We start from the raw sequence: 12,763 nt of genomic DNA, 5'->3' as shown, positions 1-12,763 counted from the left end.
GCTAAGGATGGAGGTGATTTTCTGGTCCCACCATTTTCATTTTCTTCATTTATTGGATGGAAAAAGATAAGTTAGATTGTGTTTATTTTGCCGCAGACCTTGTGCTATGTACGCAGCAATTTAAGACCATAAAACTGAACAGAATGACTGGCAACGTTAAATGATTAATCCATTAACCTTTTTTCAACCTTATTCATAGACTAGCAAGCAGCAGAAAGCAAACACTGTTCAAATCAGTGCAGAAACACACATAGTCTTGTTTGTGAGCCGTGTCGCATACAGCACTTGTAGATGTTGGCACTGTACCCTGATATTCTGGTCGACCTTCATCTATTTTTTTACCATAACCACCAACCATTGGTTATACTTGACCAAGCCAAGTGATCTCTTACACACAATTGGACAAATACCGATCTGACCCGAGAGCAGCACAGGGAGTCTGCTACTGCAGACACACCACTATCCTTCTCCATTAGTGTGCATTATTAGTTTTATTTCCCCAAGTGATTTCTGTCCACCTTCACATTTCATAACAATAGCTCAAGCCGAGAACCCATCAAACAGAAAGCATCTTGCCGGTTCAACATCAGTACCTGCAACATTCCATTCATGCAAATATTAAAGGTGAAACCAACCACTTGCATGTTTAAACCTGACTAGGTCCAACCAGGAACACATATTTACAAAAGATCTCTGAGGGTTCAGCATCATACAGCGCAGTTTGAGGATGAGGAGGGTGTTAACAATTATAGAGAGCTATTCTACTAGTATATTAGTCAATTCATTTTTAGTCTAAATGTCGCATCCCAGATAAATTAACTAACTTAACTACTAAGTTACAGAAGCATTTTTTTTCACAATCAAAAAACTTCTAACCTGGCAACTAAAAGTTGCTCCGATTCATGGTGAAAAAAAAAAAAAATCTGTCGCAAAACTTATACAAATGATCCAGGCTACAACCCAACAAGTTCAATTTCCCATCAGACTCTTTCAAACCTCATTTAAGGCAAATTTTACCAAATGGCCTGGATTCAAGAGAGTACTCGCTGCATCAGCTATTTTGCTGGCTTATATGATGAAGCTGCAAGCTGTGTCCTGAGGTGAACCCCTATCTGCCTGGCTAGTGACGGATGGTCAAGTGGGAGCAGCTTATTAAACTCTGGTGAGGAAGCATCGCTCACTCTCTGACTTATTTAGGCCTTAAGGCGAAGATGGCCAATGGCATCAATGATGTGTGAAATATTCTGTACAAACGTTGCTAATAAATATAAATAATAATAAATAAAGTTGCTGCATGATAATGAAGAAAAGAGGCCAGACTGACCGTGCCGTGCAGACCGGAGGATGATGGGTGTCACACAGCGCTTGGCTAATGCAGGCAAAAATTTTTAACAGGGATCAAAATTCATGTGGTTCTATTTATTATATATATATATATATATATATATATATATGTATTCTTAGAACAATAATTGTTGATACACAGTTGACCAAACTGTATCCTTACCTTGCATAAATATATGAAAAAACATTAATAAAGCTGGAGACACTTAGCTTATAGTAAGGGAAATAATCATTTAAAAAATGTTTTTTTTTAATTAATCAGGGTTTGCCAAGCAAAAATAACTGTCCTGGAGACTCCTGCATCTTGTCATGTCAGTCTATGACCTGGTGTGTCGGGAGTGGAATGGGCTTTGGACGCCCTATTTCAAAATAAAACCTGATTCAGTTCACCTGATTATAACTATAATTTGCGCTAATTTTCAGCACTCTATAGACGTCATATTTTCTCACCTTATGGGCAGTTTTAACCCGAGAGAGCATTCGTACCCTGAGTCTCATTGAAGCAGGAAATCTCATGCTGCAAGAGGTCGACGTCAAGACCTGTGGACTTGTTTTGTCAGCGTAATCAACTAATTCAAAATGCAGCTAAGCTGTAATTTTCCTAAATGTCAGTGTTTGGTGTCAAACACAGAAAAACGCCCAGGCAACACACAACGACACACATCAACATATTTCTAGCAGCCAGCAACCTAAAAATAAAGGGTAAAAGGTAAGTGGAGTTTCCATATAGTGAACATAAAAAATGGCCGACTGTCTTAAAAACATCCCTGGTGATAAAGCAATACTGAAAGTGCCATTCACCAAGCTCCACTGTCGGTCACACGAGGGAAGAAAACTGACCTTTACAGTATAAAAAAAATCTTTTCATGAATAAAACTGGAGTTTGCAAATGACAAATCTGCATTTGACTTCTCTGGGTTTCCCCTGAGGAAGGTCAATTGAGGGCAGTTGGATTTGCTCTGTACCCTTGGGTAAAGTGTGTGTTACAGTTAGTGACACACACGCATGCACTCACTCACTCACTCACTCACAACTATGGAAACTAAACCCATAGTGAAACAGGAACAGATAGTCTTCAAATGTGGTTATACCTGAAGAATGAAGACGACGCTCCGTGGAGGCTGAAGAAGAATGACAGATAAAGAATCAGGGAGGAAGCTTCAGAGGGAGAAGCAGCAGTTTGATCTTCAACCAGGGAGTTAAGTTGTGGTCAAGCCCAGAATCACAAAACTGTTAATCCCTTCCGAGCCAGAGGAAGGCATCTCTCCTCATACTCATTCTTAGAGAGTTCCCAGTCCATCAGCAGCTTACAAGAGTCTACCCCCACAGGCAGGATTCCTCACATATCAGTTCCCATCCGGCCCTGGATCTTATGGTACAAGTGACTGAATTTTATTTCACCAAATCATATTTTCATGCTTTATATTGCAGCCAGCACATCAATGTGTTTCATCAAGGCTTATTTTCGGTCGACCGTGTTGATCACTTAGCAAGCTGGAAAAGGGTTGTCTCGTGCCTGTAGCAGGGTGATGTTAGCACTATGACGAACGAAGCATCAAAGTGCATCCTTGTAATGCAGAAGCATGTCCCACATGATTCCAGTCATCAGTTTTTCAGCCAACCTTTATAGGCTACGGGACAGTGGACATTTTGGTTTCTCTTACAGTTAAAGAGTAAACATGTTGGAAGAGAAGCCATAATATTGCTGCGATCTGCACTTGTCACCATGAGTGACAAACTGAAAAACACTTTTTTTTGCAAAGGTTTGCAAACAGTAAGAATTCGGGTCAAATCGTGGATTAAAAGAAAACTTTGGAATCTATATTCGCTCATCAAAAGTCAAAAGTCAAACAAAATCATAAAATAAAATACAAATGTGACAAGGAGTGAACACAGAGACAGGAACATCATTTTGATCGTCTTTGACAGTTGACACAACTGATTATATTTTAAATTTGTTTTAAAAAAAGTGGGCAGTTTGAAAATCACTTTCAGTGCATCAACACGACAAAACAGCACATAAAACTCTTGCAAACACATGAAAATTAAATTCTATTAAAATCATTTCCATAGACCAACAATCGTTATAAAAGTTTTGCTTCACCATCAAGAAGAGGGACTTCCACAATTTTCAAATGGTCGACTCTCCGATGAGCAACAACTAATGTGTTTATTTCTCAAGAACTGTTTTGTTTTGTAACAAAACATAGGCAGAAAAAAACAGTCTGAGACAGCTGATATAAAGCGTAACATTAATTCTAAATGGGGTGAGCCTGTGGCAGGGCTTGATGATGATGTTCAAAGGATCAACTTAAGGATATGCTCGACTGACAAAATGCAGACGCTGTGTGCGTGTGTGTCTGTGTGTGTGCGCACCAATGTAAGAGAGAGTAAAGTATCCAGTCTGCAAAGCATCTGTCAGTAAGTAGTGTGTTCTATGTCATTCATGCTGCGCTGATTCGGCTCCATCTCTTCTATTTTTCAAAGACATCTAACTATCAAACAGAACGTTCTGTTCCTACTCATACTAGGTACAGAACATAAGACGGTAAAAAAAACTCTACACAATATGATGATAGTTAGGGAAGAATACACAGATTTCAATCTTTCTAGTGAGCACCTTGATCTTCTATTTTGACATTTCTGAGAATTTATTTTTTTTTGCCATTATTCAGTATTGGGGTAAAAGGAAGTTCAATATTTAAGTCCTCTAATACCAGAACAGATACAGTTATACTAGCACATTAATCAGATTTCAGTTTGAATAGGTTAATTATCCCAGGAAGAACAGATGATGACATGGTAATTACTTCCTAATGACCCAATCTAATTATCACATGATCAAGCAGGCACATGGCTCAGTCTAGTAATGTTTGTCATCAATTCCACTCTTGTAGGAGTCTGGTAGAAAAATAATTAATGTACTGAGAGCCATTCTACTGTAAAATCTGACATTCCCTGTTATACAGAATGTAAAGTTATAGTATACTATTGAGTTGTAATTCACAAGGATTCATGTAAAAACACAAATAGTAATGAAACTATCTGATCAAAACGTTTAAAAAAAAACAAAAAACTTGAATGCTTAAAATTGAATGAGATACAAAAAAAAGATCAGTAAATATTTACAGCGATTGCAGATCCTGACCATTTTAAGACTGGAAGGATGACAAGAGACGGTCACTAGTCACATTAAATATCGAACTCAGTGCAGCAAATGAGCTCATCAAGAGTTCTTCGTATCACGACATAACACTCTTCTTTGAATGGCGTCCCACTTAACCAGCAATCTGAAGCTCATTACAGAAGGAATTACATTCAAAAGAACCCTGGTGGAAGAATGGCATTTGTATTAGAATCACTTTAAATTATCCTTCAATGAAGAACTGTCGTACAAGAGAAATGTAATATTCATAATCATAATAAGATAGAGTCGCTGTTGAGGATTCAAAGTTTGATCTGTGTCAAAGATCCGTCTCATCTACTGTGGCTCTCTTTTCACGTAGGAATGCAGGTGCCACGCTAGTGGTTGTGTGAGGTGGGTGAGGCAAAACTGTAAGATGGCAGCCACTATTAGGTCTACAAGTCAGAACAGAGGTTTGCTGTTGCTTATTTTAATGCCATCAATTATGATGTGCACGCACATTTCATCTAGAAGACATTGGACTATAGATAGAAGAGATTTGTGAGGAGTAGCTAGGTGTTTGCTGCTTATTTCACGAGTAAAAAGCCACGCAGGTAGTCAGCTGTTGATAAAGCCAAGGGTCACAGTGTAGCAGAGAAAGACCACACACTGGACAAACCGACTGGACCTCGGACTGCGGAGACATATGGGTGCGAAGGAGGCAAGGAAGCCACATATGAGTGAGGAGGGGGCGTCCAATCTGTCCGCTGAGAATCTCACGAGACCTCCAGCTGTCACAACAGACACTTACCAGCCCTCACACTAAACACCCACCAGGGAGGGTAGGCAGCATCCTGCCTTTCAAACAGAGAGAAGGCAGCTTGAAAGATAGATGGAGGGAAAAAGAGCATTATCTTCTTCCTGCTTCTGTGATGTCTGAGGAATGCTACAAAACGCAGACTCCCCCAATGGCAAAAGTATCCGTTGCCTCCAAAAAAACAGACTGGAATACTGCTAATTATAGCTGCTTAAGGATGAAGGTGTGACCCAAATAGTTATTTTAGGCCACAAGAGGACTTGTTGATGGCGCGGTTCACAGCGAGAGACCACACCAGGACAAAGGAGTGAGAGCCTAATATTGTTGCTCCGAGAGGTCACATGGTAAAAAAAAAAAATTTCTTTAAATATCAAACGTTGAATAAATTCAGAATCAAATCCATTGTCACATTTGCTTAATACAGCACAACAGAAATGAGTGGGGGATCAGAGAAGACGTGGGTGAGAAATGAAAAACTCAGAATAATTATTCTGCAGCATAAATATGAATACACTCATTTTCAATTGAGCCAAGAATAATAAAAATGATCAGTGGTCTCAGCAAAGGACCTCATTTGCATCTCTAATTGTGCCATGACACAAAGAAAGTCATTTCTAGTGATTAATGTGTCAACTAATGGTTTGACTTTTAATCATATTTCTGGTAAACAACTTTATTGCTGTAGTGCCTCAAGGACAATGAGATTTGGTCCTCCATTATTCACACCACATATTCAGTGTTTCAACGATGGAAGTCACAAATCCACATACGTACAGATTTATATCTGTGACGTTGAGAATACTCTTTAAAAAGCTTTCTTATTCCAACAATGCTCCCACCTGCCTTTGACGGCTGAATACACACTGCTCACTCCACACTGAAACACACCTCCTGGTGTTCTTTCCACACCTGAAAGCCTTTTGTCAGACAGTCCCGGGTACCACGCGTATCACTTAACCCTGTGTCAAAACACAGGTGTAATGAAAGCCCCGGGAGCAGGCAAGGTCCTGAGCTCATAAAGGAATGTGCAAGTGGGGAATAGCACCCTGCATGTAAGAAACTCAGAGCACGCACAGGGAGGAGAGCTGGAGAGCTGCCACAGAGACAGACGCACACCTCTATGTCGAGAATCCATAATGCTACAGCTTCTTAAAATGCAAAAGTAGGAGAAGCCTGGAGGACCATAACGACAAATGAAAATCTCAGCTTACCATGGTGTCCCATATATCCGGAATCCCTTGATGGTGACATCAGAGTCTTGCAGATACACACAGTTTGTGAGAAGTGACTGGACATTATCAAAGTCCTCAGGTTTGAGTTTGGAGACAGAGGGAAATCGGTAGTAATCCTGCTTGACCAGTTCAGCCATGAAGTCCTTATCAAAGGTCAGCTCATGGTTCCCTGCGATCACCACCTTAAACTCGTACGGGAGGCCACCTGGTGGAAAGAAAAGAATTTAAATTGATTCAGCAGAGCCAATCATCGGTCTATTGCTTAATAACGTAGCGAGGACTTTAAAAGATTCCAAGCTCGAGGTTGCCCTCTTTGGTCCAGTGACTTATAAATATTTTCAAATATATATATTTATTCTTATATGTTATTTCACACATAAACATTATGTTCGCGATGCACCTGGTTTGAGTTTGTCCCACCACGACCAAGAATGCCGTTCACAATGCCTGAAATTATGTCTCACAACAGGATAACACAACACATATCGCAGAAGTAGATATGTGTGGTTTGGGTGCTTCTAAATGGATCATTCTGGTGTCAAATATGAAAATGTGCTGCTAATTAATAAGACCATATTATTCCACTCTAGTCCCACTACTACAGAGTACCATTAACCTTGAAAAATGCGGAGCAGTTTCATGAAAAAAACGTATGTCGTCTGTCACTCATGCTAGTTTCTGATAATCTTTAATTGCTGCATCAAAAAGATGACCCCTTGCCAACTCAAGTCAGTCTAGAGAAGGAAGATGTCCAGATGAATCATGACATTTTAACTGTTTTATACTTGTTTTTAGAAAAGACATTGCGCTTACCATAGACCCTTAAAGGTTTAACAATGCTTGATTCTCTAAAAGAGGAAATACAAGGGAATAGTTTCTACCTCCTAGACTTGATGAAAGAAACTACACAAAAGAAGAGAACAAGTTTTTAACTTCATAATAAGCTTTGTTAAATACAGATTTTTGTTGCAGAGACTACAAAAATCTTAATATTCTCAAAGAATATCTGACCCCCAGCAGAGACAGCTTGAAAAACAGAATACAGTAAAACCCAGATAAGCGAAGGAAAAACACTCTTTGTTCAGACAGCAAGGTTACAACCACAACTGACCGCTCTGCTTGACCTCCTCAGACCATCATTTATCTCTGCAGACTTCGGACAGCTGGGAAAAGCATGAACCTGAACTAAATGGGGAAGAACATCTATTACAATTCTCATCCCCTCATTGTTCAACTTCTGCTCTGCCCTTTTTGCTCTCCTCTGTCTGGGTGATTTGTCTCGGCTCCCCTTTGCCATCACAAAGTCACTTGCTACTTTATTTCAGCTGATTGAGCACTTGGAAAAAACTGGTCCTCTACCTTCTTCAAATCCTTCTCTGGTGGGAATGTTTGGAAGTCAAGATGCTGATTTCACACTACACTCTATCCCTTGTTTTCTTTTTTTTACTTTCAGTTGAATAGCTTCAAGTTGATGAGGTTACGAATTATAGCTCATTTGAAATGACTAGATAGTGAAACTTGTCAAATCTAAATTCTAAAAACAGTTATGAGTCCACCCACAGTACCACACTTCCTGAACATCTGGGGAAAAAAAGGATGAGTACATAAAATAAGCTTCTTTGCTTAACGGTACCAAAAATCTTCAAGTGTTCACTCAGACATAAGAAAAGAAGTCTCTGAGTGATGTCTTCAGTAAAAGCTAGTCTTTGTGGCCACCTTCAAACAGAACCTGATGTCTATATGCTTTGAACATCATCTCTTGCTCTTTTTCCTCTAAAATAAAACATTATCATAAACTATATCAGATTATGTGGATTCAATAAACATAAAATTGTAATTACATTATGAAGCGGTCCTATAACACTGAAAATGAAAGAATGATGGCTCCCCGGTCTATAGGTTCCATTTCTGCTGCTCTAAATTAGCTTTTGTCACATCTCAGGATCATAAATCCCAATCTAACCTTATATTCGAGGGGCGTCTCTCAGTCCCCCAGCACTCCTAACCGGATCTCAGATCCATTTACACACACAAGCACGCACGCAGGCAGACAAAACTTCCACAAGCAAATCATCTCCTACATAAATAGGCAAGGGAAAAGTGAGGAAAACATAATTACCATCAAACAACTCTAGGCTCCATTTCTCCTTCGGGACTCCACTGCTTTTTACTGTGACTCTAATACATCTCAGAGCACACCAGGAGTGATACGAGATTTATTTATTTGATCCTCTCAACAAAAACTAGGGTACGCAGGGGAGGAAGGCAAATGTAAAAGTGTATGAAAAATGGTTATGTACCCTAGAAAAATACTGTCTTTCCTTTGTAATTAAATGAATACTTACAAACACACTCACACTTCAAAATCTTTTTCAGTTATTGAACCGTTCCAAATGTGGATAAATATGTATAACCATATGCCAAACTTAGAATTCCTTTAACATCCACTTTGCCCCAAACTTTTCACATGAATATATTAATTAAAGAAACACACACTGAATCCTTGTCAAGAACGTTAAAACCAGGGCCTACATCTGCTGTATTAAAGATGGCTAAATATTTCGTTAAATATGTCACAATTGCTCCCATCAACCTTGTAAAATATTAATGCAATTTTATTTTCATTAATGGACTTAAATGCATTTGTGTGTTCAAGAAGTCGGACTACAGGATGCAAGAGAACTTCAGTAATACATCGAATCAATAGTTTCATTCACCGGCATCTCTTAAAAAGTAGTCATATTTTTAGATACTGGTTTGTATGGAAACACTGTTCTTCTCCATGTCTCTCAGCTCTGAGTGTCAGGTGCAGGATGCTCTGAACAACACAAAGCCATTTTCCACTTTCCACTGCATTGATTTCCCATTACTGAAAATATTGCTGCGCTTCCACAAGCTTAACAAAACACACTCACAAGCACAATCGGAGGCTGAACTGGCGAAAAAAACATGAACACAGACCAGAAGGAAAAAAATGTGGGCGCATGAGCATGTTTGGATTGGATCAAGCGGTGCTGGATCAGACAAAGTAACTAAGTATTAAAACTATTAAGTGAGTCCTGAAAAGATGTTAGTACATAGCAACAGTCCTTTGATGTGCATACAGTAAAAATTAAATTTCATCACAGTGATGACTACAAATACATCAACACAAACTGAAAAAGGGTGATGCTAAGGTGTACCCAGATTAGGGACTACAACAAATCTGTGCAGTACACAATGTAGCCATTTGTTGTTGCCCAAGCACAGCGATTTAAAGCGTGGATTTGTGAGAATGTACGTAGCTAATTAAGAGTAACAACAATAGTACAGTTAGGTTTGGGACTTTCATCACAAAGGATTTGTATTTGGATCTTATTTCCTCCCAGCCACTGCACACTCTCATTGAAACAGCAGCCAACCAGCATTCTAGCATCGCCACACCACCTTCGGAGTGTAAGTCAACAATTGACAGGTGACAGTCAGATGCTCAGCACTGGTCCATCACGTTTAATGTGAAACCTCAGCTGTTTGGTCATTCAGACCAGGCATGTGAGTACAGTTTGAAACAAGTTTAAGTTTGGTCACAAAACAAATGCACAAATCTTGTCACAATGTGTCGCCCAGTGAATGCACATTTCGATTTAGTGATTGTAATAAATTAATTGCAAAGCAGTCATGAGTTTGAGGATGAGTTTCATTACAATATTTTTGGTTGTTCAAGACATCAGTTAAAGGACACAGATTCTTTTCCTCTATGTGTCAAGCTTCTCTGCTAAAAGTAAACACTCATCCTGTGACAATTAAAAGGATCAGACGCAATGTTTCATTAGCAGCTATACAAATTCATGGTGAGGTTCCAATTGCAACAAAGTGAGTCTAAATTATTTTTTATGAGAACAACTTTAACTGAGGCAAGAAAGGTTTCTACCACACACAGCATGTGGTCACAGCAAGAGGTCAAAGGTTAAATGAACCTTGATGTTAGGTCAGTGGGGTTAAACTGGACACTTAAGCACAGCAGTTTGGGGTCACCCAGGACAGACACGAAAGGGAGGTTGTCATTGTGTGGTCCACGCTAGTTGTGTGAGTAGCACATGTCGTGCCGACGTCTCTTCTTTCCATCCATAAAACTGTGCTGGCGTGTGTTAAAACAATGTGTGTGCGTGCTGACGATTGAGAGCGCTAAGCGGCTTAGTACCTAGCCAGTCGTTGAACTTTTTGACCTCAGAGGGCAGGCCCAGCTCGGTGAAGTCGCCCATGTGCAGCAGCACGTCGCCATAGGGCATCTGGATACCGTCTGTGCGGGAGTGTGTGTCCGACACACACACAAACCTGGTGTGTCCAGCCGGCTTGGGAGTGTCGTAGGGAATTGGGTCCACCCTGCAAAAGCACAGAGAAAGACATGTGATCAAACACTCATCTTGAACAATACAGATCGACAGCAGGAACCATATTAGAAAAAAACCCCAAAAACAACAATCTTCAGGAACATACAACTGTTGAAAATGTGGGGGAGTGACTTGTGTGCAGAGAGAGAGGACCATGGTAGCAAAACACGGTGCATTAAGGCAGACCATGTCCATTCTATCCATTATCCGATGAAAAAAAACGAAGGAAGAAAAACACTTAAGACTACAAGAGCACCAGGGTAAAAAGCTTTTTTTGGCCTTTGTGTTCAAAATAAGGACATCTGTTATCAAGGGAAGAAAAAACAGGAACTATTTCAGACCAAAAGAAGAAAAGGAACTTGTCTCGTCTGTAATTGAAGATAGTGACGTGCAAGCACTCTGCCGCCGAACCATTATTTCATTAGAAGCAATGTCACTCACAGATAATCAACACGGCAATCTTCAACTTGTCGAGCGCGCACACAGTCAACTTGCATAGTAACAGATAAAATCAAAGAGGCTTTACAACGGAGCGAGAAATCATCATTTAAGACGGATGGAATGGGCACTTCTGCACAAAAGAGGACGTCACGGGTACAAAGTCAACGTCAGGTTGTATAAGCAACTGTTTAACCGTGAGCCAAATATTGATGTGTTTGTTTGTTCATTAATTGAGCGGTGCTGTTCAAGGTCATAAGGCACAAATGAGGTATCTCTTCATAAAATTATAGGAAAATGCAGCCTGGGTGACAATGAGGGCTGGGTGAGTCTCTTCACAATGTCTTTCCTGACGCAAAATTATCAGAATCAGACAACTTTATTAATCCCAAGGGAAATTATGTTTGTAACATGCTCTGTACACAACACATCACAATAAAATGAAAAAGAAATAATATTATAAAGTGCAAAAAGTAATACAAAAGAGCTTAGAAACAATGTGCAAGAAAATGCAGATTCAAGGACAGAGTGAACAGAAAAATGCGCCAAATAATCCTTCATTGTAATTTTTTCAGAGATGAAAGACCGCTCCGTGGATGACGTCACAAGCTGCTCCTTTCTGCTATATGAATTACTAAATGTGTCACACCTGTTCAGGTAACCATCAAATGTACTGTCGGAAAAAAGGAGCAGCATCATGTAAAATGGTTTACACAAATAACAGTGGACTGCATGCATCAGGGTTTGTATACACCACATGAAAGTGAAAACAATACTCAGACAAGGTACTGTACCAGATAGGCTGCACCACATTGTGTAGCATCACCAAGCTTTGTGCAAAAAAAAAAAAAAAAAAAAAGCTTCTGACAGTCCAAAATGAGTATTGTATGGGTATTTCATCATTCATGGAACCTTCTCTCTCATTGTTCGAGGCACTGCATCATGCCACTGCAGTCATGTTTATTTATACATCACTTTGTCACTTTTCCAGTGTGAACACAGCACATTCTGGAGACCTGCATCTCATTAGTATGTGGTGAGAATTGGGACACCAACTATGTGTAGCCTTCTCGTCATCTGGTACCATCTGTCACCAGTAGCCATTAGCAACAGCCTTGAAGCTTGTAACACGTGCATTATTTCAGAATCTGGGGTCAACAAGTCTTAGCAAGAAGAAAACATACGGGAGTTACACCTCAACAGTTGAAGCCATCGCTGGAGGCTTCAAAGGCAACTTTGCAACACATGAAAAATGAAGACCATATATTGCTACGAATTTAGATCTCGTTAATGATGATTTGCACCAAAACATAGTCAAACACAGACGATCATTTCGATTTTCTGTTTGCATATTGTGGGCCGTTCAACTCCAAGTAGCAGTTAGGAACTACAATATATGATTTCAGAATCAGGAGCCACATAAGTACCAAACAGATTA

The 12,763-nt window shown here is 39.7% G+C and overlaps 1 protein-coding gene across 2 annotated transcripts in view; it reads right to left on the bottom strand.

The window, feature by feature from the left end:
• The window catches only part of mpped2a (metallophosphoesterase domain containing 2a), a 44,075-nt gene that overhangs the window by 17,321 nt on the left and 13,991 nt on the right, over positions 1-12,763 (bottom strand). For both annotated transcript variants that reach the window (XM_053866496.1, XM_053866497.1), the window contains exons 3-4: positions 10,698-10,879; positions 6,497-6,722 (exon numbers count right to left, since the gene is read on the bottom strand). In XM_053866496.1, the coding sequence (XP_053722471.1) occupies positions 6,497-6,722; positions 10,698-10,879 (408 nt within the window). The remainder of the gene's footprint in view (positions 1-6,496; positions 6,723-10,697; positions 10,880-12,763) is intronic.

This window comes from Synchiropus splendidus, chromosome 5 (assembly GCF_027744825.2).
Source record: "Synchiropus splendidus isolate RoL2022-P1 chromosome 5, RoL_Sspl_1.0, whole genome shotgun sequence".
Taxonomy (NCBI): domain Eukaryota; kingdom Metazoa; phylum Chordata; class Actinopteri; order Syngnathiformes; family Callionymidae; genus Synchiropus; species Synchiropus splendidus.
This window is presented reverse-complemented; position numbering and strand designations above follow the sequence as displayed.